Genomic DNA, 24,443 nt, shown 5'->3' with positions numbered 1-24,443 from the left:
TATCCCTAAAATTTTAATAAATATCCAATTTAATTCCTAAATTATATGAAAATTCACATATTAGTGATATTGTGTTGAGCTGTGATTCATACTCCACATCAACTATATATGGATATATAAATAGTTGAGTTTTATTTTATTGGTTATTTGAGTTTGGGCTCATAAATAGCTACTAAATATATATATAATATTCTCTTGTAATTGAGGGATATAATAAAAAAAATACATAATCCTAAGTATAATTGAATCCTCATATGGACTTAATCTTAATTTAAGGATGAATCAAGATAAAACCTTACATTTCAAATTCTCTCTCACTTTTACTTCCTTTTTCTTTTTTCTTTTTTTCTTTTTTTGATGGTGCCATAAATCTTAACATATTACACATTGTACCACAATGTTGGACAATATTATACATTGATCTAAAGTTCATGAATAATATTGCACATTGAGCAAAAGTTCAAGATTATTCATGTAATTATTATCAAATTAAAGAAAGGAAAAAGGTCCACTCCCCAATCAATCAAGTGGTTGTCAAAAGAATTAGGACAACAAATGCTGCAATTAACGCGGTCCAAGCACGATGGGGGATTCGCAAAAGTGATCCATCGTCTCTAGATTTTAGCAACTTCGACTAATAATGCATGTGCTATAAAACCGATAAAACTTGACATGTATCTTCAAAACAAAAGTAACGGCTCAGATCAGATATACACTGTTTCTACAACAATGCGAATGACACAGCATGAATTGTCATTCTGGCTCTTGTGCATAAAATCTGCAAAAGATACTCCAGATTGCAATCTTCTGCTCAGTTTTGTTACCTATGCAAAGTACATTGAACAAGCCTGCTCTAAACAAAGGAGAAGAATGATCGATGGAGCAGCGACATGAGAAGCAAGGGGATCTGTAATGCTGCATAAACTGGGTTATCATAATTAATGTACACAGAGTAAACACCATAGAAGGACGCCAACGACAATTACAACCGGCGGAAGAAAATGCACAATCCTAGAAGTTTGAACTGCGGTCGGCAGAGCATGGAAGCATCGGCTTTGAAATAATTGAGGAGATCAACATGCTGAAGTCAGTCAAAGAAACAACGGAGGTTAGGCGTAATCTCGTCCTTAGCAGTCACGTATGGTACACTGTTAAAGTGGGGCTGAACTAGTTCTTCGGAGTTGATTCTTCGGCTCAGCCGGCGGTGCGGATGGCAACACTTTCTCTGCCTCCTGCAAGGGAGAGCTCATCATGAAAGGGAGAAAACAGAAATTTTGAGGGCTCAAGAAAACTGGCAACTTGAGTTTACAGGTGAAAAGTGGTGGGTGCATTCATGGTGTTCACATTACAGGCGTTCACGCAAACCAGGAAAGCAAAGCAAGATAAAATTGTTTCACAAATCAGAGAAAGAAGTAAAACCATCTTATTCACCGCAACCAACGTCCAGTAGCAAGATGTTACTTTTTGGTGCTGCCTCAAGGGGATGAACATCAGATAAGTGTTCATGCTTGTCTATCTACAGCGTTGACTTTATGTGATTGACATTAGCGCAACGACATCACTAAATAGACACTGGAGCAACACAGAGATTCTATATATAGTTATAGCAGCCCTTAAATGATCAGAATTGAAGAGAAATATAGTTATCTGAGATGTTGCTCAGCCTCCAAGCCTCAGGGATGGCAAACAAAATTTCGAGCACTAAGAGTTGCAAGGAGAAGCCATTGTATGGCTAAAAGCATGAACATGGTTGCACCAATAAGTTAAACTGAGTATCAAAACCACTCTTATGCAACTTTTTTTCAAATTAACTCTCCGCCAATATTAGCTTTTAGGAGCGAAAAGTGGAATATTTGGAAGGTTTTGCCATATAGGTTGCCATGAGGAAACTATGCCATTACCAGGTTCTCTAAGGTCCTATAACTGGAGCACCATCTTCGAATGTTTTCAGAGTTCGATGACTTAAATAAAGGGAACAAGTGATGAAAAGTGGGTTGCTAATGACTAGCAGTGTTCTCCACCTTATTAACATCTGTAAGTGCTGTCATCGATATCAGTTTCAGTACTTTTGGATTTTGGTAGTATTATGAACTACATCAACAAAAAACACAGCCGAGAATTGCAGTATCCTGAAAATTTAAGGGATGCACCACAAGAGAGTACTGAACTGAGTAAAAACTAGTTCTGGCCAAAGAACAATAGAGTACAGACCAGATAGGGAAATATGTATCAATGCCTTGCCAATGAATGATCCTCTGGACTAAAAACACTCATCTGGCAAAAAAAGAACAAAATAGAAAAGAGAAACTACCTATCTTGACATATCCAGACAGAGCAAATGACACAAGTGACAAACCTACCATGATTGAGGAATAAGTTGGACAACTGACAGAATTGATTTTCCTTCTGCAGTAGCGATCTAAGAGCTCTTAATTGAATAGTAAACTCCATCGTCCAAAATCACAGAGAGTTCTGAATTGCAAGTAGATATACCAAATGGGTTTACCAAATTAGAGTGTCTAGGGCTGTAGATCAATCCAATTATCTCTCTCTTTACCCAAGACAGCGTTTTGTCCTACCAATAAGAAGAGTGTTTGTATTGTCTAGTTTTCCCCATTCAGAGAAATATGTCGCTTGATATGCATCATTGCACTCAACAATGTGATTCAAAACCGTAATAAAAATGGACCAGACTGACAAATACTTTTCCTATAGTAAGTATAGTTCACTTTCACCAGGTCTCAATTTCATCAATAGTAGGGTTCCCATATCAATTTATATAATCACCTATCACTTATACATCTAAAATTTAAAGGACTGAGGTGGCACAAAAGGCATTGTTATTGTCACAAAAAAATTTATCACAAGTAGTACTCAGTATTAAAGGCAAGACAATGAACATACCAGCTTTCTTCTAAGTCTCTCATTTTCCTCCTCTAGACGCAAAACCTTAATCTCCAACTCTTGTGTATACGCCTGTCCAACATCATAAACATCTTTAGGACCACAGCAAGCACCGAAAGCATCACAAAACAACTCCCTTAACACTATAATCACATCTCAGAACCAAGATTGACCTGCTTCCTGGCGCGAGACCGAGCCGCAGATTCCCTGTTCTTAATCATCCTTTTTTGCCTCCTCTCCACTGTCTTCTCCACCACATCTCTTGGGGCAACTCTTTTGCGCCCCGGGGTTGGGGTATCCGATAATGTGCACAACAAGGAGGAGGGCGAAACAGTCATCTGCGCGGCATCGCCGAATGCTGAATCCAGAAAGGGACTCGTGATGATTGGGACCGGTTGCTGGACCACGTGATGGCCTGGAATGAAGACTGGCACCACATTTTGTTGCGGCTGAACTGAAGGGAGCTGGTAATGCATCCACTGAGCACTTTGAGGACCGCCACTAGTCACAGAATCAACGTCAACAACATGATTCCCATTCTTGTTGATCACAGGAGATTCAGCCACCACTCCTGCCTTGTGCAAGAAGTCCTCAAGTGTCATCTCACCCAAGGAAGGCTTTGCATCTCGGTCACCAAGACCGCTATCCTTCTTCTTCTTCTTGCTCTTATTACTACCATCATCAATCTCGCCCTGTTGAATATCTTTCCACACCTCATCAACAGTCTTCTTGCTAAGAGCCCTCGAGAGTGTGAAGCTCGGCTGCTTCTGCAGCGGAGCGAATAGGCCGGATTGCGTGCTCTCGGGCTCGGCAGCGCCCATATTCAGGCCTTGATTGGCCTCCACACTCCACACGCTCTTGAGAAGCTCGTCAAGATTCATGCTCCCCAGTGGCTTCCCCATACCCCCCAGTTGGTTCTGGACCTCATCGAGCGTGAGGCCATAGAGAGACCCTTGCCTCGACAGCGGCCGCCCTGCGGTCTCGCCGCCGATGCCGCCACCAAAACCACCGACTTGAGATCCCATTTTCAGGGAACCAAATTGCGAGGCCTAATACGTATGATTTGAGGGCATTGCTTCACATGCTCCGGATCCGACAACAAATCGGCGCACACCCTTTTGTGAATCTGGAGCGGCGATGGCGTCGGAACGGAAAAGGAGTGATCTTGAGATCCAGTTCAGCTCCGGCAAGCAAAAAGCAGCTCCCAAGAGAGAGAGAAAGAGAGAGAACAAAAAAAAAAAAAAAAAAAAAAAAACGAAAATTTGCACAGATTTCCTATCAATGGCGACCAGTGGATGAATGGCAGGTGAAATCTTGAAACCCCAGAAACAGAGAGAAAGAGAGAGAGAAAAAAACAAAAGGGAAACTTGCACAGAGTTCCTATCAATGGCGACCAGTGAGCGAATGGCAGGTGAAATCTTGAAACGCCAGAAGGAGAGAGAAAGAGTGTTGTCCCAAATATTTTAAGCCGGAATCCTCGTACATGTAGATGGAATTTATTCCCCCACTGTCTTTTAAAATACCTCAGAAGGAAAAAGAAAAATGGAGAAGCGAAGATGGAGCTCCAGATGCGTGAGAGGAAAAGGGGGAGCTTTTTAACAGAGTAACAGTGACGAAAGGCAGAAAAAAAAAAATCAAAAGCTTTTTAGAAAGAAGAACCGGAACTTGCCCAAAGCAAAAGAAAGAGGTAGGAAAAAGAAGAAATCTTTCCAGAAAGCGCCGAGGAACAGAGGATCGCCAGGGCGATGCCGTCTCTAAATATATGTTAAATTAATGGTAATTTAAAAATTGCTAATATAAATTACACGTTAGAGAAGGGTTGATAGATTGAGAATTTTAGAATTTCTTTAATTAATTACTTAACAAGAGCCGAGAGCAGAATCGATCGAAAGAGAACAGAGGGCAAAAAGCAAGAAGAAGAGGACACCCCCAACCAAACAGTCTGGAAGGGAAAACCTCGAACTATCCCCAAATGGCTGGTATTGCGTTCGCGAACTCTGAGATTCGATCGGAAAAGGACGAGGCAAGGGGAAGTACAGAGGGTCGCAAATAATTTGGATAATGTTTTAAATTTTCATGAGCGTAAAGAGTTTTTGTAGGGAAGAGTCTTCGCTTTTTTTTTTCGATAGGCTCATGTTCGACTCGATAGGCCCGTTAAAAACACAACCCGGATAAACTATGGGCTCGAGAGGGGAATATCTCGCCTTAAGTAGCTTGGCGGCTTGGCCCACACGCTAGTGTCGCGGTTCATAATTCTTCTGTACTCATGGATCATTATAGGCGGAGCTTGGCTAGAAGTGACTATCGAGGGCACTTCTGATGGATTTTTGTGGAAGCGGAAGCTAGGCTAGAAGTGAAATCACCTTGATACCATGAAAGAAGGCGAAAAAATATGTATTTGGAAAAATGTAATACTATTTCTTCATTGATTCTTTGTACAATTATGCTTATATATACGGTACAAAGAAAAATAAAAGAAAGAATAAAATACTCTTATATATGATTACATTTTCCTATTCTACCTTCAAATATCAATAATTGAATCAATTAGAAGAATCAAGAATAAAATCAATTCATTTTTCAACCTTCAATGACCATTTGTATCATTTTCCCCAACATTTTCTAGAGATTAGAAACATGTTGACTATAGTATAAGAAGGTAATGATACTAGCCTAAAAGTTAAGTCCGGCAGCTTTTGTCAATTGGACAACAATTGATATTTATGTATAGCGATTGAGATCTCTCCGCAATTTCTTACTCAAGCACAAAATGCAAAAACTGGATTCGAATGGAACGATGAATTTAACTAAATGTAATAATTTATTTTTCCCCTTAATACTCAAACCAAATATCAATACTAATACCATTGCTTCCTTTGTCCAATGTCATTAACTTAATATGGGGATAAAGAATAAATTCTTCTTTACTTTCATGCTCGAGATGATTGTTAGCTGGGTTCACTCCTATGTGGAGGAAGCCCAATGAGTTGCAAGCCCAAAAAGGACTTGAGCCTATATAATAAGTTATATGAGGAAATATAGTTTCTCACTATCTATATAAAGAGGTAGTAGCAGAAAATGAAACAGTAACAATAGAAAAAGAGAAAGCAGAAAATCTGGGGTTTGGGGCAATATCTGATTTACATCAAGTTGGCATCGGAGGTCGATTCGTGGTACGATTGAGCTGAAGTTTTTTCAGCATGTTCGTCAGCATGTTCGTGGTGCAATTTAATCGAATCTGAACGGTTTGATTTTCGTTTGAAGCTGCATACATTAGGTTTTTCGTGGATTGATCAAAACCTGCGTTTTTTGTTGGATTTATCTTTGATCTCTTGTGAAGTTCATGTGTATTGCTAAGAATTATGTTCTTGAGGTGTTTGTTGCTATGTATAGAGAAGAACAATTTTATTGATAGTGAAGATTTTTAGGTGGACTCCGGAACCGTGGTTTTTTATCTCCTCACATCGAGGAGGTTTTCCACGTAAAAAATCGTCTTGTATTCGTGTGTTTGGTATTTATTTTACTCTATTATATCGATTCCTATTAGGTTTACACAAGAGGGAAGATTATTTTATTCCGCTGCGTTGATTCGATATTGTTCGAATTATTACCGTTCTCCCATCAATGATAACTTTATTTTCCATGAAACATAAGATATATACATAAAATATATTAAGCTTCATATGTAACTATCTAATCTCTAATGGAGATTATATAAAATCTTCTGTAGAGCATTCGATTAAAATCATTTTTTTAAATATTATTTCACAATCGAGATTAATCTAGCTCCATTGACATATGTAGGATCAAATAATCACAAGATGAAAATCATGATTTATCTTAAAATTCACAGAGAAGTGTACTTGATAATCGAACAAACTTAAAGTTATGTTTTTTGGGGGAATGACCCTTGCGTGGTCCTTAGAGTTTTTTTCAATGTTCAATATTATTAGTAAGTTTTTCGTATTCAATTTACTTCTCAAACTTTTCTAATTTGCATAATGCGGTCCTTCCGGTCCTTCCGTTAAAGGTACCGCCAAATCATGTGCTTCTTCTAGGTACATGAATTGCCAACTCATCATTTTATGGGCTGACTTATCTTTGTGATTGGATACATCGGATGCCAACTAGGAGACTTATCGGTGTTAGATGCCAATACCAACATTTCCTTTAGTTTACCTTGCAAAAGGATGGCATCAACCCAATTAAAAAACTACAGGGACTAAATTGAAAATTAAAAGTTTGGAGATTATATCAAATGCTCTAGCAAGAGTTCAAGGACTAGCCATGGCATTTTCCCTTTTTATTTCCTACTTTTCAAACTTAAAATTATGCTTTCTTTTTATTTGAAAATTTGACAACACATCACCAATAATTTATGTCGTGGCAAGTAAATCAATCTCTAGATAAAAAGATTATAAAAAAAAGAATGAGGTGCCATGTTCCATCGACAAGAAGAAAAGTACAAAAAAAGTCATAAACCTATTACAATGATTCAAATTCAGTTCTAAATATTTTAATTTGATCAAATTAATCTTAAACATTTTCATATTAATACAATTTGAGTTTATCCGGCTAATTTATACCAGAAATTGCTGACATAGATATCGACCATCATACATGTCACACTTGATGCTGACAAGGACATTTTTATTTATTATATAATTAATTTTTCGATTTTTTTAGTTATTTATTAATTTTTTCGTCTTTCGAGTTTTTTTGTTCTTTCTTCATTATTTTCCTTTATTAGCCTCCATGATGGCTAGCGGAGGTCGCTAATTGCTAGTGAAGATGAGGGTCAAGACACCCTCACCGACCATAGACAAGATCGATCCTCACCTGATTTGATGAAGGGACCCTGGCCCAGCCCCATGAGGGCTAGCGAGCACTAGGAAGCCCTTGCCGTCCTCAGGCATTGGTGAGGCCACCCCTCACTAGATCTTGTGAGGGGAACTTGTGGGAAGGGTTGCTTTGCTTGGATGTGAGGGGCCTCGTCCAGAGGTTGACAAAGGCTTCCCAATGCTTGCTAGCCCTTGGGCTAGTCTCACTTGTTGTCAAGGACTTTCGCTAGCCATCACAGAGGGTGGTGGAGGAAAATAAGGAAGACATGCGAAATAAAATAAAATAAAATAAAATAGAGGAAAAGAAGGAAAAAAAAAGAAAAGGACATGGAAAAATACAAAAAATTCGAAAAAATAATTAAATATTATATAAAAAAATTTACGCTAGTGCCAGTTGTGCAACATAGGATTACCGACATCTATGTTTGCAATTTACAAAATAAATTGATCGATAGACTCAATTTATATTAATGTGAAAAATATTTATAACTAAATTGGTCTAATTGAAAGGTTCATAGCTGAATTAATACTAATATAATAGATTTAAGACTTTTTTGATACTTTTCAAGATTAGTATTTTTTTTTTGGTACCAAACTCGTGGTGGACAAGATGGTTCGCATCTCGCCCCTCAACTATTAGGGAAGAGGTTTGAAACTTCTCGCCCTCATTACACGACACCTGCAACCCGTGGGAGGTGGATCCGTACGGGTCGCTCCGGGTTTATGCCGCTGGCTATCAGCTGTACGGCGGTTCCAGATCACCAAAAATAGTTTTTTGTAAATTGAAAATGAACGTATTGAAAGTTAAAGTCCCATGACCGGTGTGTTATAAGTAATTCTTACCATATTATTTCCCAATGTCATCACCATATGATTACAAAAAAGAAAAAAAAAAAAGGTAACTATCCCACAAGTTATGGACATTTTTGTCATCCGAATACACGGTCACGACAATTCTTGTCCGCGCCACGGCACGGACCAATCTTCGACGATACGGTGGTTGCGGAACTTAAGGATAGTGAGGGAGCGGGAGTGGTGGCTTCTAGAAGGGGAGCCGCGATGGCCTCGCGCTATATATCCAGGCTCGCCCGCGTGAGCTCTCACCTGTCGCCCAACCCTCTCATGGCTTCTGAGAAGGAAGCAGCCCTCGCCGCCGCCCCCCCCTCCGATTCTCCCACCATGTAAGTCCTCCCTCCTCCTCTCTCACGCTCTCGCTCCATGCTTCGTCGGATCTCCACTTCCGTCCGACATTTCCGTCTCCCGTGCCGCGTCGAATTTTGAGCGTCGATTGCTGTTTCCATCGGATGAGGAGTCGTTCGATTGTCGATTCGACAGTTTGTAGGGTGTGTAGTCGTGACTAGATGCGAGGTCTTTCAGTCGCGAATCGTGGGTGACTGGCCGATCGAGCTCGAGGGTAGTGAGAATCGGCGTTGGGGGCTTGCGTTCGCCTGAGAAGTAGCACGCTCGAGATTTTACCCTTTTTCTCAGATTCTTTCGTTTGATAGTGCACGGACTTCGGGCTCTAGTCTGCAGGGTTCTATTAGTTGGAAAAATCCAATTTTGCAAACTCTGCCCTCATTTTAGCCACATCTCTGTTGGAGATATTTTTGTACTGAATTTGGGTTGGGACTTTTTTAATGCTGATATGGTGGATTTTATATGGACATGCAGATTCGACAAAATCATTAAGAAGGAAATTCCTTCCGCTGTTGTTTTGAGGATGATAAGGTACTCTTGATTGCTTCCATCTCTGTCTCGGCATTGCTTATTTCCATTCTTCCGCTGTAGTTGCCCTGTTCTTCTGTGACCGAAGCTGAGAGAGAGAGAGAGAGAGAGAGAGAGAGGCTTAAATTGAATTTTAAGCAAGAGCTTGAGTTAAGGTAGTAGTTTTCTCGGCATCATTCACATCACTTGTCACCTTCTTATGGCTAGAAGTTAGCTAGCCGTTTAATAGATGTCTCTCACTGGCGGAATTTGGTTAGACCTCAGTGTCTTTGGACTGCATGGAACTGGACCAGAGGGGATGACAGGTCACAGTTATGGAGAGACACATTACACAGTTCGACGTCATACTAGATGATAATATACTGGAGATGAGAAACTTCACTGTACTAATGCATGAACACTTGAAATTGATCGCAATATGATAGAATTTGTTTTATGTATGAATCAACTTCTCATGCTCTTGCTTAACACAAAAACTGCTGTGTGACCCTAACAAGGAAACTTTACATGAATCATCACGTTTGGTTCAGTTGTTTGCATCGACAACCAGAAGTTTCTGACTTGGGTGGGCATTCCTCCACAATTGGATTACCTGATAGGTGTCTAAATTGTTCTTGTAGAATTTTTTTTTTTTGTGGTTTCTAGAATTAACTTCGAGTCTTGTCTGCTTACTTGTAAAGTATCATCTGTGTGAAGGAATTCGTTGATCTTCTTGCGTTGAAGGTTCTGTTGTTTGTATTATTCTTCTGGAGTAGGTGCTGGCTTTCAGGGACATCTCTCCTCAAGCTCCAACACACATTCTGATCATCCCAAAAGTGAAGGATGGGTTAAGTGGACTGTCTAAGGTACTTCCTGTTCTACTCTTTCATCCTTTCGAAACTCTTCGTGCAGCATCCTATTGACCCAATTCCAACTGTCAACTTAAAGATTAATTAGCTATTCTTACCGAGAGGATTTCTTTTGGTATCTTGATTGAGCTTGAGCCAGCTCTTTGTTAGAGTTCCGTGATGGTTTTGTTGTTTTAAATGGTTTTACTGTATGTACTTGCTAAATTCTTTTCCAGCCGTATGGTCATCTTGAACTTTCCAAATTAACTGATACTACTTTCTTTCTATCTTTCTAATTTTAAACAAGTACTATGTGTTAAATAGTGCATAATTTGTGTTATTGTGCGGGCTGCGGAGATAGGATTTTGCATCTATATGTCTCTAATGAAAATTTTGAAAATAATTTTCTAAAAATTATCCCTTGTATTGCTTATAGAGAAATGTATGAACGTAATACTCACAAGAAAATATTTAGGCATAAATTGTTATCGATAATGAAAACATCATTTGTTGGCTAATTATCTCAAGCTATCTAGCCAATCATTTTTAGGAAAATGTTTCCCAAACTGTTCATTTTACGCGAAACAAAGGACCCTAAAGGACTTTATGTTTTCCATCCACCCATAACTTCTCAGGGTGTGTGTGCAATTTTTCTAGCGCTGTGGCTTGAAGAAGAATTACCAGAAATATACGTGGAATACATTAATTAATAGTTGACAGATGTTAGCATCCTCAAGATGATCACAGTGAGATTTTCCAAGTTTTTCTCAAAAAATCACTGCAAATACATGTTATAGTTCAATGGTCTGGCTTTAATTTGAGCAACACATCACAGATTGAATTATTCTCTGGCAAGAAAATTATGTTGCGACTGCTAATTCAAGAGGCTGATCATAGCTGGGCTTGGTCCCATTGCATCGCTTAACAGAAATGGCCTTCCTGTTGCCTACATGATTATTTCAATGATTAACATGTTTTGAGTTTTATATTTGGGTTTTCTATTGCTTGACATATTAATGCTGAGTTATTAGATACTTGATCAAATTTTCCTGTCTGGTATTTGTCCAAGTTTCCTGACGTTTCCGTGATTCTTATTAGCAGTAAAAAATTTTGATATCATCCTCCCAAAGCTCTCTACATATGCATACTAAAACATTGTAAACAATCACATATTTTCTCTTTCCCTCAAATTACGGGCCAATGGAATGATCCATCCATGATGATCAGAAACTGGAATCAGCAATTGCTTCCGGTAGTTTTTCTATAATTCTTCCTGATTAGTGGTCGGCTTACTTTCACAGGCTGAGGAGAGGCACTGTGAGATTCTTGGGCGCCTTCTTTACACTGCCAAACTTGTTGCCAAACAGGAAGGCCTTGAAGACGGCTTTCGTATTGTGATTAATGATGGACCAAGCGGATGTAAGCATCGATTTTGAGCTCCCGGTTCTCTTCTTTATAGGGTCTTTTTTGAGTTGAGCCTTAATTTTGGATTTCCTCATGCTGGATTGCAGGTCAATCAGTTTACCACCTTCACATCCACCTCCTTGGTGGGCGACAAATGAACTGGCCACCAGGCTAAGTTCAAAACCACGTACTGGAATCAAAAGGAGAGAATTCGCTTATATCCTGTCATAAGACACTTATTAAGACCTCAGCTAGACTCTGCTACTTTCTAGCGATATTTGAATGACATGAATGAAACCCTGATAATCTATGGAGAGTGCCGTATCATTGGCCTCTTCACGGCAGCTAACATGCCAAGACTGTCTGCTATTTAGCTATTTGCACGGTGAGCGTGATCATGGCGTACTTACTCCTTTCAAAAAGATTACTTTAATCAATCACTGATCAGAGAACTTCTGTGGTAAGGCATGATGTGTATGTTTTTCTGTTTTGCGACGGTTTATAAATGACAGTCCGGTTCTCTTTTATATATCTTATCTGGTGTTTGGGGTAACACAAAAATCGGAGATACCAGAATGAAAAATCCCACCTAGGATGTGGGTTATACTCGGATAGGATAATAATTCGATAAAGAGAAAATCACGTGCAAGTTTTCACCTAGAAGGTCAGCGCATGACCTTGAATCGAAGGTTGCTGGCCTCAAGGGACTAGATCTGGGGTCGCCTGAGGCTGACCCTTGACCTTGGCATCAGTCACGGCCTTTGTTGTCGTGGCCAATGCTAGGGTATGCGATCACAAGCACACCTCATGTCTGTAGAAAGTGAGGCTGCCGATGGCGGACTAACGACTGCAAGAGATCTTTTGATCCTGGCGATAGGCGAATTGCCATTTAGGATCAAAGCTTATGGCGAATTGGGCAGCGCGAGAGCGACTGGCAAATCACGATTTAAAAAGAAGTGGATGAAGATAGAGGCGAGCGTGACTTTCTGGGCTGTTTGGTGTTGAGTTGACAAGCTTTGGCGTTGTGGACGAAGGTTAGTAAGAGAAGTGGGGTGAAAGGGAATATGGTGGCGTGGAAAGATGACGAGAAGACTAAGACTTTAATGGAATTTGAAGTTGGAAGGACGTATGGCTTTGGTGGAACGTGGGAGAAGAACCGAGCCACCTTCCCCCGGAAGATCTCTCTTTCGATCTCGTTTCGTTTTTCCTTTCACGTCGGCATCTTGTTAGGTGCAGCCCGAAGACGAAGGTGTCGTTCACAGCGGTTAAGGGCGGCGGATTTCCTATCCTACTTTATACTATTTGATAGAAGAATTTAATTTGAATGTTTTTCTTTCGTGTGACTACTTTGTGGTTACGTTGCTGTATCCGGTGTTTGGCTTTTCTCATCACCAGTTACGACCCCTAATCTTGTGTCAAGCTTTTTGCATGACTGGTTACGTCCCCGTAATTTGCGGGGGTATCATAAGAATTTCCACATCTAAATGTACGGGCTGAATCTTTTTATGAAGTAGCGTAGCGTGATTTTGTCCTAATATGATGTACTGAAAGAACTGATCAATGTATTTTTTTTCTGAACGCAACATGAAAACTAGCTTAATCTGGACTTGAAATATATTGCATATTTACGATGGGAATAGCACAGTAATCATGCAATTATTTCGGTTTGAAAAATAGGAACAACGTAATGGGAAGAGACATTAATGAAAATTAAGGTTTACTATGTAAGAAAGTACAAATAAAAATGAGAAAATTAAGGCTCTATTTGTTCTTTTGAAATAAATGATTTAAAAACATTATCTCTAAAACAAAAGCTTATAGCGTTTGAAATAATTACTTAATGCAAAATATCTTTATTATCAATAATAATTTATATTTTAATATTTTCTTTTATGATGAAAATATTTTCATTTATTCATTTTTGTATATAATAATTTTTTTAAAAATATTTATTAAATTATTTGTTTCTAGCTAAACAAACTTGCAACTAGGGGTGAGCATGGTCCGGGTTGGTCCGGGCCACCCCCTAACCCTAGGACCAACCCGTATAGTGTCGGTCCTCAATTTTTAGGATCGAAGACCGACCTTATTGAGCTTGAGACCAAGGATCGGACCAACCCAATGGGTTCGGTTCGATTCCAGGGTTAACCCGGGATTGATCGATAATTTTTTTCGTCTTATTTTTTATACTCCCTAAAAAAGCAAACCTACAAATTCAAATTACACATCCATCGACAATGCAGTATTGTGCAACTAAATTATAAATACCAATACATATTTAGCAAATTTAAAATGACACAATAATAGAAATTTCGTACCTGTTAACCACTTATCGAGATATGGGACAAGATGGAATGTTCTTGTAATCATCTATCTTTAATATTCATAACACCATATGCAAATGCGTTTTCCTGCATTTGATCATGTAGAGTCTATTTAACCAAAAAATGAGCTTCACACCACTTGACTAGCAAATCACCGTAGCAACTGCAGTACTAGTCTACTCTTCACACCACTTCACACCACTTGAAAAGCAAAGTGCAGCTGAAATTCATTAGTATAATACAATTAAATCATAAAAAGTTCAAAATACTTAATATAAACCATGAATATATAACTTCACATCTTGTTAATTCACTTGAATTTCTAAACACTGAAAACAAAACAAACGACACTTAATTAATACTCAACAAAAATTTTAAATTGAAATTACTATTAGTGCTATTGATAGAACATCTCAATATAATATAATATAACAGACATTTTACTTAGGTTTGAATATATACAGGGTCGGTCCAGGGTTGGACCGACCCAAAACTCTTAGGATCGAGGACCAATCCGCGCGGTGTTGGTCTGGAATTTTAGGACCAGGGGACCTGGGTCCCCCTTGGGAACCGGACTAGGACCGGCGGGGTTGGGCCGGTCGGGTCGGTCCCGGGGTCGACCCTAGACCACTGCTCACCCCTACTTGCAACCATATAACTCTGAAGAGAGGACACAAGAAGTGAGAGAAGGGCAGCGCTAAAAGTCAACTGTCATATGATGGGGCCTTTGGCTTGGCGGCACGACCAGATGTAATTTGGCCGTGGAGCATCTTGGAGATGTAAGAATGGTTAGACAACATGTCATTTACTATTGTTGAGAAGACAAGACGGACGGCAGGGCATCCCACTTGATAATTTTAAAATTTTAGGTCAAGCAGTTGTAATAGAAGCATAATTCGCGGACTTTCCATTCATCTCATGATACGTGCATCTTACTCCATGATCTCAATTTTTCCCTTTCCAGATAAAACCACCGAGAGTTCAAAATTTATATTTTCAAGAACAACGTTTTACAAAAGACACAATATTAAGAAACCATAAAGACAAATAGTCTCTTAAATATCTCTCATTTGAAATTATTTTGGGGGAAAATTATCTAATCAATTCTAAACTTATTGCATGAATGTCAATTCAATCATATACTTTTTAATTTTGCAATAAAATCTGATGTAGGTCAATTTACATTGAAGATTGCTGATGTAGCAATAATTGTTGAGTGTTCTCCTGATCACGTTAGTAGTTCCTGGCGAAATTTGACCATAAGGATTACATTGGAATTTCACGAAAATTTTAGGACTAAATTGGTAAAATTGATTATTTTAGGATTGAATTGACACTCAAATAATATTTTTTTAGATTTGATTGTACAATTTTTCCATTTTTTTGTTGGTTGGTTGAAAGACATTAACAAGATAAAATGATGAGACTACGAACTCCTTAGTCTACTAATTGGTTAATTCTTGATAATTTCTTACAATTTGATTCTAATCTAAACAATGTATCTAATATTATGTGAATATATACTTTATTGAATTGCGAGAGAAAATTTTATGGATTCACTTGTGAATATTTTTAATTCGACATGACTACCGTCATATGATGTTTCCTTCTCTTTTGGCACTTCACAATGGATATTATTTATGTAGTTTTGGGTTTTTGGTGATCATAAAATTAATTGCAGATAAAGTTGTCATAAGTGTATTAATTTGAGATTTTCATGGTGTAAATCCAAAGAAAGGAAGAAGAAGAAGAAGAAATGAACAACATAGTGGGAAGAGACATTAGTGAAAATTAAGGTTTACTGTGTAAGAAAGTACAAAAAAAAAAAAAAATGAGGAAGTTAAGGCTTCATATTTTTTTTGGTTGAAATTTAATGATTTAAAAAATATTTTCTTTAAAATGAACGCTTGTATCGATCGAAATAATTATTAATGAAAATTGTTTTCATTGTTAATAATTATTTGTCTCAATATTTTATTGGATGAAGACAATATTTTTGTTTGTTTATTTTTGTATGTGATACAATTTATTTTTTTGAAAATTATTATGAAATTATTTATTTTTTGTGAAAAATATGAAAAAAAAAAAAAAAGTAAATAGAAGGAAATCACTCGGAAGGGGAGAATATAAGAAGGGAGAGAAGGGTAGCGCTAGAAGTCAATTTTAATATGATAGGGCCTTCGGCTTCGGCTTGACCAGATGTAATTAGGCCATGGAGCATCTTGGAGATGTAAGAATGATTAAACACGTCATTTACTATTGTTGAGAAGACGGACGGAAAGGCGTGCCTTGTTAACATCGGTTGCATAATCAGAAGATCACAAAAAGGTTGCAAAGTCCTATGAAAACATGATATCCTGTCTCTTTAGTGCGGAACCGTAATGCGCGTCATATGCATATAGACTCCTTCATTTGATAATTTTAGATTTTTAGGTCAAATGTTCATAATGGAAAAATCCTATGAAAACATGATATCCTGTCTCTTTAGTACGGGATCGTAATGGGCGTCATATGCATATAGACTCCTCCATTTGATAATTTTAGATTTTTAGGTCAAATGTTCATAATGGAAACATCATTCGTGAACTTTCCACGTTCGTCTCGTGCTTGTGATACAATTTGAAGAAGAACAAGACAAAATAGTCGAGTATGATTGCTATGTGGGCATAGTGTCTAGAGCAATCTTGAGTTGAGAACTGCGATTTTGGATTTTGGGGTAGAGGGCTGGTCAACAGTGAATTAAGTTAATATATGTTGTAATGAAATGAGATGATACGATAATTAGGTTAATAAGAAAAAGTCTGGTATGCTTCCATTTATTAATTAAAATACTTAGCACGGCTCTAATCAAATTGCTTCCAAGAGGACAAAAGGAGAAGCTAAAACGCCACAAGAACAACAACACAAATCCAAGGGCGCACCACCGCACGGTCCCTCCTTATTCAGCGCACGACCGACGGCCACGATCTCTTTCCCCGGCGGCCGGACCTTTCGCGATTCACACGTTCGTAACGAGCTTTCACTCGTTCGAAACGCGCTTCCCATTCGAACGGCTTGCGGCAAGTGCCATCATCATGGACGGGTTGACCACGCTGTAGCCGCCATCCACCACCATGTTGAGTCCACTCACGTAGTCCGCCTCGTCGCTGGCCAGGTACAGCGCCGCCCTCGCCACGCTCTCCGGCGCCAGCACCCGCCCCTTCAGGTTGCCGATCGCCCTCATCCCGTCGTCCAGCCTCTCCAGCTCGGCCTCGCTCATCTTCCCCAGCCCCGACATCCCGGTCCTCGAGACTGCATAGGGGGACACGCAGTTCACCCTTATCCCGTGCTCCCCGAGCTCCGCCGCCAGCCCCCGGGCCAGCCCCACCACTGCATGCTTCGATGCGGCGTACGTGTGCGTCGCCACCCCCGCGATCGCCGTGCAGTTGCTCCCCGTGAACAGGATGCAGCCCCGGCGCTGCGGCACCATGACCCGCGCCGCGTGCTTCGCCCCATGGAAGGCCCCGTAGAGGTTGACGCGGAGGACGCGGTCAAGGTCGGCGAGCGACGTGTCGAGGATGCCCCCGAAGGGTCGGTCGATTACCCCGGCGTTGTTATACATGATGTCAAGCTGGCCGTGCTTGGCCACAGTGGTGTCCACGAGGTCGCGCACATCGGCCTCGACGGAAACATCGCAGTGGGCATAGGAAGCCCGATGGCCCAGCTTCGCGGCCAGGGCCTGGCCTGGCTCGTCCTGGATATCGGCAATCACAACCCATGCCCCGTGCTGGTGGAAGAGGCTCGCCGCGCTCGCCCCGATCCCGCTCGCACCACCGGTGATGATCGCAACCTTGCTATCTAACCTGGAAGGGAAATCAGAGCTTCTCAATCTCAATCATATTATCCAAAAACCCTAACTAGATAACGCTAAAATCTCCATTCTCATTCCATGCATGAAACGATCGAGGGACTATATAGCAAAGGCCAGTAAAAAGGACGAACAGCATGCGTGGTCACGTTCCAGCAATGCCACGTCAAGTACCTCTTGCACGAATTTTCCGCCATAGCCAAAAAGCTTGATCTCTTCCAAAATATGTGCAGCGACAGGAAGATTAGAAGCCTGAAAATGGAGATGTAGGTTGTAGATTGGATAATGGAGGGATATATAATGGTGTTTGTTTGGCAAGTCTCCAATATGCAGCGGTGCATGATTATATATAGAAAGAATACCAAGTGATATTTGCCCGACTCAACTAAAGAAAAAGCAAAAGCATTCGACCAAAAAAAAAAAAAACTAAACAAAAACCACAAAAAGAAGAAGAAAAAAGAAGAAGTAATATTCGCGTGACCAAACTTAATTTATCATCTTTAGTGTTAAATTAATATCTCGAATTTGAATTCAGATAATAATTTATTAAATTAAATTTTTGAGAAATATTTCTTCAAGCGGATTATAAGAATATTTTTTTTTTTTTCTCTTGTTGGACTTTGTTTTAGTCGTACAAAAGAAAAGTCGTACACAAGAAAACAAAGAAAGAAAGTGACCGACAGCTACGAGACGGAGGAGGAAATGAAAATATAGATAAAGCAAGCGTTTATTCTTTTACTTGCAGCAGTCACTCTTTTTGGTGCATACGGCGGGCTCAGGTCAGATTGTTGACCATGGACACTCGTATAAATTAAGAAGCATCGACGATCACGCGCGACACCTGACACGTGACACGTGACGCGTCAACACGACGTAATCATACATTATTTTAAAAAATAGAGAATTGCGCGTATTGGGACGCGTTGTGTATATTATATACATAATAAATTATTATTTTTAGAATGAATATTAATCCGTCATTTATTAACATCATTTATTATTTAAATTTGACAAATTTAATTCTATTTCAATAATTCATAAAACTTGAAGAAAAAACAAGCGATTCATATTATAAACTCACATGATATGTTCAAAGAGGAGAAAAAAAACTTAAAGGATAAATTATTTATTATGGGAAGTGAGAGTCAGAATAGAAGATAATATTAAGTTTTTCTTATTTCTCCATTTTTATTATTATTATTATTATTGTGTTTTATGTGAAATATTGACATCTCATTTATTAAATTTTTAAAATTAATTTCGATATGAGAATTACGTGTCGGAAATTTATATATCAAAATAGGTGTGAGATTTTTGATACGTGTTCATCGAGCGTCGGAGAATATTCGAAAATGTCAAAGAATATTAAAGAATTCGATACGATACAAAAGCTTTGAAGAGTGTGTGGTGCTTAGTAGCATATAAAAGCAAAACCGTGGTTTTTTTTCCTCTCACTGATGACGACAACGTACCGGATTTTTCGGGATCACGTAAAGGGTAGACCAATCCAACGTTCAAAAAAGATGGCGCCGCCCAAGTGGCCGGGAAGAGGCGCGATCGAGAAGAGAATTTATCGTTTCCCCCACGACCCGGTAGAAAGATTTGGCTTTTTCCCGCACGTGCGGCGACTTTTCTTTTCTCGTCTTTTGCTCACTGACCAAATGGAGAGAGAGAGAGAGAGGAAATTATGATAATATTCCTATTTTTATCGATTTTCCTGTGAATTTTTGGGAGGACAACAAAAAGTTTTCCTAAGAAATTCTTTTTCCCAATCTATCAACCTATATGAACAGGAAAATGATATTTACACCACTAAAAACTCATCTTCCCCAATTTTTTTTTTTCATATTTTTACAATTTGATTGGACTAATTTGCCCTTAACAATTCATCCATAATCAAAATGGGGGGGGTTTAAATTGTAAAAACAAAAGTACCCTCTAACAAATTTAGTAAATTATCATATAAGTCTAGGCTTGCCGTTTTCTTTCTTCTATATCTAAAAGCCTAGCTCTACTTTCATTTTCATTCTCAGTACCCTGTTATAGATTTAGTAAATAATCAAACAAGTCTCTACTTGCCGTTTTCTTTCTTCCACCGCTAAAAGCCTAAATCAACTTTCGTTTTCATTCCTAGTGCATGTTTTCTTAATAGAGTCTTGTATTCTTTCGTTTTGTTTCTAGTGATATTTTGCACTCATTCAAATGATAACCTTTATCTCAATAGGCACCTCCAGTCATTTACCCATCATAAAGTCTAAAATTTAAATAGCGTATAGAATGAAAGTATCTTGACAAGTATTCTTAGAAAATATAGCTCATTTGAAATTAGTATAGACAGTACAATTAAGGAATTTTGTTTAATTCATAATTTAAGTAGAATATAAGGTGATATATAATAAGATATCTAATTCACAAGAAGATCAAATTATTTGTATTTTGAATCAAAGCTTACTTCTTTTCTTTCAGCCATAGAGGTATACCTTGAATCATAACACGAACTAGTTCATCTCATATGTACAAATTGCACTTACATTTAAATAGTATGGTAAAATTAATTATTGAACAAATGAATAATGTGCATCTTAGTAAATTAAAATGGAAAATCAAACGACTGAAAAGCACATCTCATTAAAGAATAAATGATTTGCGATTTGAAGTATAACTTATTTGATCAAGTGAATAGGTTGCACTAAATAATTACCTCTTAATAAATAAATTAAGTAAAGATAAGAACTAAAACGATCAACATGACATATCTTATTAAGTTACAATGAAAGATGAAAAATATCTAAAACTATATATCTTACAGAAAAATTATGCATAGCTTATTAAATTTAATGGAACAAATTCCAACATACAAATACATCCAATTGATCTTAATAAAAAAATATATTTAATAATAAACATTATGACATCTATTTCAGTTGGCAGTTTGTATTTGATTTTAAATAATCTATGAACTATTAAATAAAGCTTTCCTTTTGAAAGAAAAAAGGTTACCTACAACATTAATATGGAGATAGATCATCTTCCTCGAAGACCATGATAAAATTAATTATCAAAACATGAAAATAGGAAATAGTCCAAAAAAAAAAAAAAAAAACGAAAGTTGGGCTTCTTTGATTATTGCCTAATTTGGAAAAATGTTAGTTTTGCTATACTTTCCAAGATTCTTTGTTGAGATTGTGGATGAGCTTAGAGGGTAAATGAGTCCAACTAAAATATACAGTTTGGAAAAGTTGTGGAAGATTAGATATTGCTTGTGGAAATATCATTACTCATATAAACACCAATGTCATTGAATTTTTTCTATTCCATTCATTTTGTGAAAGATGAATGATTTATAAAATAATTTTTTTTTTAAAATAGTCATTTTTATTGCTTGAAGTAATTATTCAATAGAAACTATTTCTATCATCGTTACTGACGACAATTTATGTCTAAAATTTTTCATAAACAATATAAATATTTTTCATTCACTCATTTTCATAAGCAACAAAAGTGATTCTTTTTATAAAAATATTTTTTAAATCATTTATTTTTTGTAAAGTAAACGGAGCCTTGAGTATCACTTTTTAAGTTCAACAACTAAGAGTGTAAATTGTTAGAATGTACTTTTTCTCATTATAAGATAATGTTTCGGTATTTTCTCCCCAAAGTAGCCGCCCCCTAGACACCACTTAAACAAAAATTATGCACCTCTAAGCAAACACAACGTTCCTGGTCATTGAATTCTGATCAATCCAGGCTTTTAGCACGACTGAATTTAATGATAGCACGACTGAATTTAATGAGTGTGTCAAGTCTGTTCAATAGTAAATTCCGACGAAGATTAATACTCATGTCGACTTTGCATTCCTCATAAAATAAAATAAATAGCTATTTGCTATGGCTAGGCAATCAATGGAGTTTATTGTGAGATACATTTGGTTCATGTTTCTTTGCTTGCCAACACCATTTAAATTTGGAAATTCAATCAATCCTAAACACATTGCACATATACCAACCTTTCCAATTTTGTCAATTTAGCCATAAATTCTTGCAAAATATTTTAATTTACTCATTTTGGCTAATTCTCGTTGGAAATCGCTGATATGACCGCGTGGGACAGCCGACAATAGCTAGAGTACCATGTTAGCAATTTTCGGAGAAAATTGATTGAAAGGATTGGATTGGAATTTCGAGTAAAGTTTTACAACTAAATAGCAAAATTGAAAAATTTAGCATTAAATTGACATGCATATGATAAGTTTATCACGATTATGTTATTTTCCAGTCCAAATTTATATAAATATATAACTACAATTATACCCGTGTGATGCGCGGATTGGTTAAACACATAAAAATAGCATAACGATCTTATTGTCATCTCAAACTATAAAATGAAAATTGTGAAAGTTATCTTAAAATTTAAAAAGAAAGATGACAAATTACCAAACTCTATTATGGCTTTCAATTTCTTGTTTAAATTTAGTATTGTAGATCATCCACCCGTCCATTCATCTATTATTGTTATTACTGTCACAAAGTTTTGATTAGGCGCCCATTACATTTTGTGAATTTTTTTATTTTGGAAGTTCGTTATTTGAATTGCTAAATTACCCATATCAAAAATAGAGACAGTCCTTTCCCACTTAGGCTCCATTTATTTCTCGAAAAATGAATTTTACCCATCTTTTTGAATCTTTACCAATATATATATATTTTCCCTTAAAAATGATTACTTATATCGCTTGAAATAATTAGTTAATGTTCATTAATAACTGCAATTTATGTCTAAAATATCTTCGGAAAATTAATTATGTTCATTCATTTTTGTAAGCCATACAAGCTATTAATTTTTTGGAAAATATTTGCAAATCATTCATTTTTCGAGAACAAATACAATCATAAATGCTATTAAATAAATGATAATAACATCTAAGCCTTGAATCGTAAACAAGGGAAAAACAATCCACAAAACTAAGAAGACCACACACACACACATATAAAGGGGGTAATTTCATCACATATATCGATTTGAGGTTTCTATGGTGAAAAAATTAATTTGAAATAAATTTGTTATAAGTATAATAATTTAGAGTATTTTGTGATATTAATCCTTTCTCATACGAGACAACAACACAACGCAAATTAGCAACTTTTGGCTGAAGCTATCCTTGTTTTGGTCAAATTTCATGTCAAACCGCACAACACAACTAATGATTGTGATGTTTTCATGTCCAACCCATGAAATTGACCCATGTAACTTAAAGTTAACGGGTTAGTGCCGATGAGACCTGCATGTGATTCATCAAGATACGATTAGCTTAAAGACTATTATTTCATTATTATTCTCAAGTAATATTTGAAATTGATGGCATTTCATCGACTATGGACAAGTTGTTAACAAATTATTGCAACCTGTTAGTAAATCTAACGTGAAATTGTGGATATTTCGAGTTAGGTTTGTGTTGGCGGCTTAATTTTGTGTCGTGGTGAATCATGCAAATGCTTAAACTGTTGTGTCAACATATCAATTTTGACGTAGTGTTTGTTTCATGTAAGTTGATGCGATTAACTAATCATGTGTGTTCTGGTTGATTTGTTTTACTTTTATAACATTATGTTAATGGGAGAATTACTCAAAACATCGTAAACCTTCAGTCTTTAATCAATTTTTTTTTTGAGCCAATTGAGTTGTAAATCTTTTGTATTAATGCAAATTTAGTCAATCCAGCCAATTTTTGCTGGAATTGCTACTTTAAATGTTAGTCGTCCTACGTGGTGCAATCAATGCTGACGTGAACCTTTTTTCTAATAATCTTTTAAAATGTTTCAGAAAATTTTCATTTTAATTTTTGTTTATCCTTTTCTTTTTTTCTTTAATTCTCTCTCTCTCTCTTCCCTTCCTTCTTCCTCCAACGTAAGTGAAAAGAAAGACAAACAAAGTAAAGAAAAAAATAATAAATATTAAAATATTATTAAAAAATCCACGTAAGACTACCATCGTTCATATCAATTATATTCAGTTAAAGTTGGTTGGATTGACTAAATTGACACAAATGCAAATTACTTAGAATTGAATTGAAAATGGAAAATATTTATAACTAAGCTGACATAATTATAATAAGTTTAAAATTTGTTTAGTAATTTCTCCTTATGTTTACTCGAGATGAATATGACCCACGAGACGAATTGTCAACCATAGTATTAATTGAGTTATGCGGATTGGGTAAGAAAGTGAGGCGGGGAACTCGGGAGAGTCAGGTGGGGATGCGCACGGTAAGGGTAAATTTGCGCCGCTCGAGCCGCGAAGTTGGGCATGATTCGTGCAAGGCAGGGCAGGGAACTCCGCACGGTCACTTACTCCACATGTGGCACTTCACTTTGCATATGTGATTTCCACGTGGCGTACGTGCGGGATAAAAAAAGTCTCGAGCACGCATTTCACCAATAAATTGACCATCGTTGATTCGTTACTCCGAAGACTTTTATCTGTTTTAGCTAAATTTGTAAAAAAATAAATATAAGAAAATGTCGAAACCAATTATTATTACAATTTTGAAATGTTGTTTTCGACTTCTATCTC

The 24,443-nt window shown here is 37.4% G+C and overlaps 3 protein-coding genes across 3 annotated transcripts; 1 reads left to right on the top strand and 2 right to left on the bottom strand.

The window, feature by feature from the left end:
* Positions 1–652: 652 nt before the first annotated feature.
* LOC104425421 (ABSCISIC ACID-INSENSITIVE 5-like protein 2) lies at positions 653–4,898 on the bottom strand. Its single transcript, XM_010038124.3, has 3 exons — positions 3,078–4,898; positions 2,905–2,976; positions 653–1,232 (listed from the first exon to the last, which is right to left on the bottom strand). Exons 1-3 carry the CDS (start codon positions 3,927–3,929, stop codon positions 1,152–1,154), a joined length of 1,005 nt encoding a protein of 334 aa, XP_010036426.2. The 5' UTR covers positions 3,930–4,898; the 3' UTR covers positions 653–1,151.
* Positions 4,899–8,770: 3,872 nt separating this feature from the next.
* LOC104425422 (14 kDa zinc-binding protein) lies at positions 8,771–12,230 on the top strand. The gene is given in 6 exon segments (XM_010038125.3): positions 8,771–8,926; positions 9,417–9,454; positions 9,457–9,473; positions 10,226–10,315; positions 11,599–11,716; positions 11,809–12,230. Coding segments are annotated over 6 exon segments (453 nt in total). The 5' UTR covers positions 8,771–8,804; the 3' UTR covers positions 11,877–12,230.
* Positions 12,231–16,806: 4,576 nt separating this feature from the next.
* Positions 16,807–18,191, bottom strand: LOC104425423 (tropinone reductase-like 1). The gene is made up of 2 exons (XM_010038126.3): positions 18,047–18,191; positions 16,807–17,867 (listed from the first exon to the last, which is right to left on the bottom strand). Exons 1-2 carry the CDS (start codon positions 18,067–18,069, stop codon positions 17,045–17,047), a joined length of 846 nt encoding a protein of 281 aa, XP_010036428.1. The 5' UTR covers positions 18,070–18,191; the 3' UTR covers positions 16,807–17,044.
* Between the last annotated feature and the right edge of the window lie 6,252 nt (positions 18,192–24,443).

Source organism: Eucalyptus grandis, chromosome 11 (genome assembly GCF_016545825.1).
Source record: "Eucalyptus grandis isolate ANBG69807.140 chromosome 11, ASM1654582v1, whole genome shotgun sequence".
Taxonomy (NCBI): Eukaryota; Viridiplantae; Streptophyta; class Magnoliopsida; order Myrtales; family Myrtaceae; genus Eucalyptus; species Eucalyptus grandis.
The sequence above is the reverse complement of the archived record's forward strand: the minus strand, read 5'-3'. Positions and strand labels throughout refer to the sequence as shown.

Coding starts and splice junctions, on each gene's coding strand:
- LOC104425423 (XM_010038126.3), bottom strand. CDS start 18,069: ATGGCGGAAAATTCGTGCAAGAG. Junction 17,868..18,046: donor GCGGAAAATTCGTGCAAGAG/GTACTTGACGTG, acceptor TTTCCCTTCCAG/GTTAGATAGCAAGGTTGCGA.
- LOC104425421 (XM_010038124.3), bottom strand. CDS start 3,929: ATGGGATCTCAAGTCGGTGGTTTTGGTGGCGGCATCGGCGGCGAGACC. Junction 2,977..3,077: donor GGTCTCGCGCCAGGAAGCAG/GTCAATCTTGGT, acceptor GATGTTGGACAG/GCGTATACACAAGAGTTGGA. Junction 1,233..2,904: donor AGAGACTTAGAAGAAAGCTG/GTATGTTCATTG, acceptor TCTCCCTTGCAG/GAGGCAGAGAAAGTGTTGCC.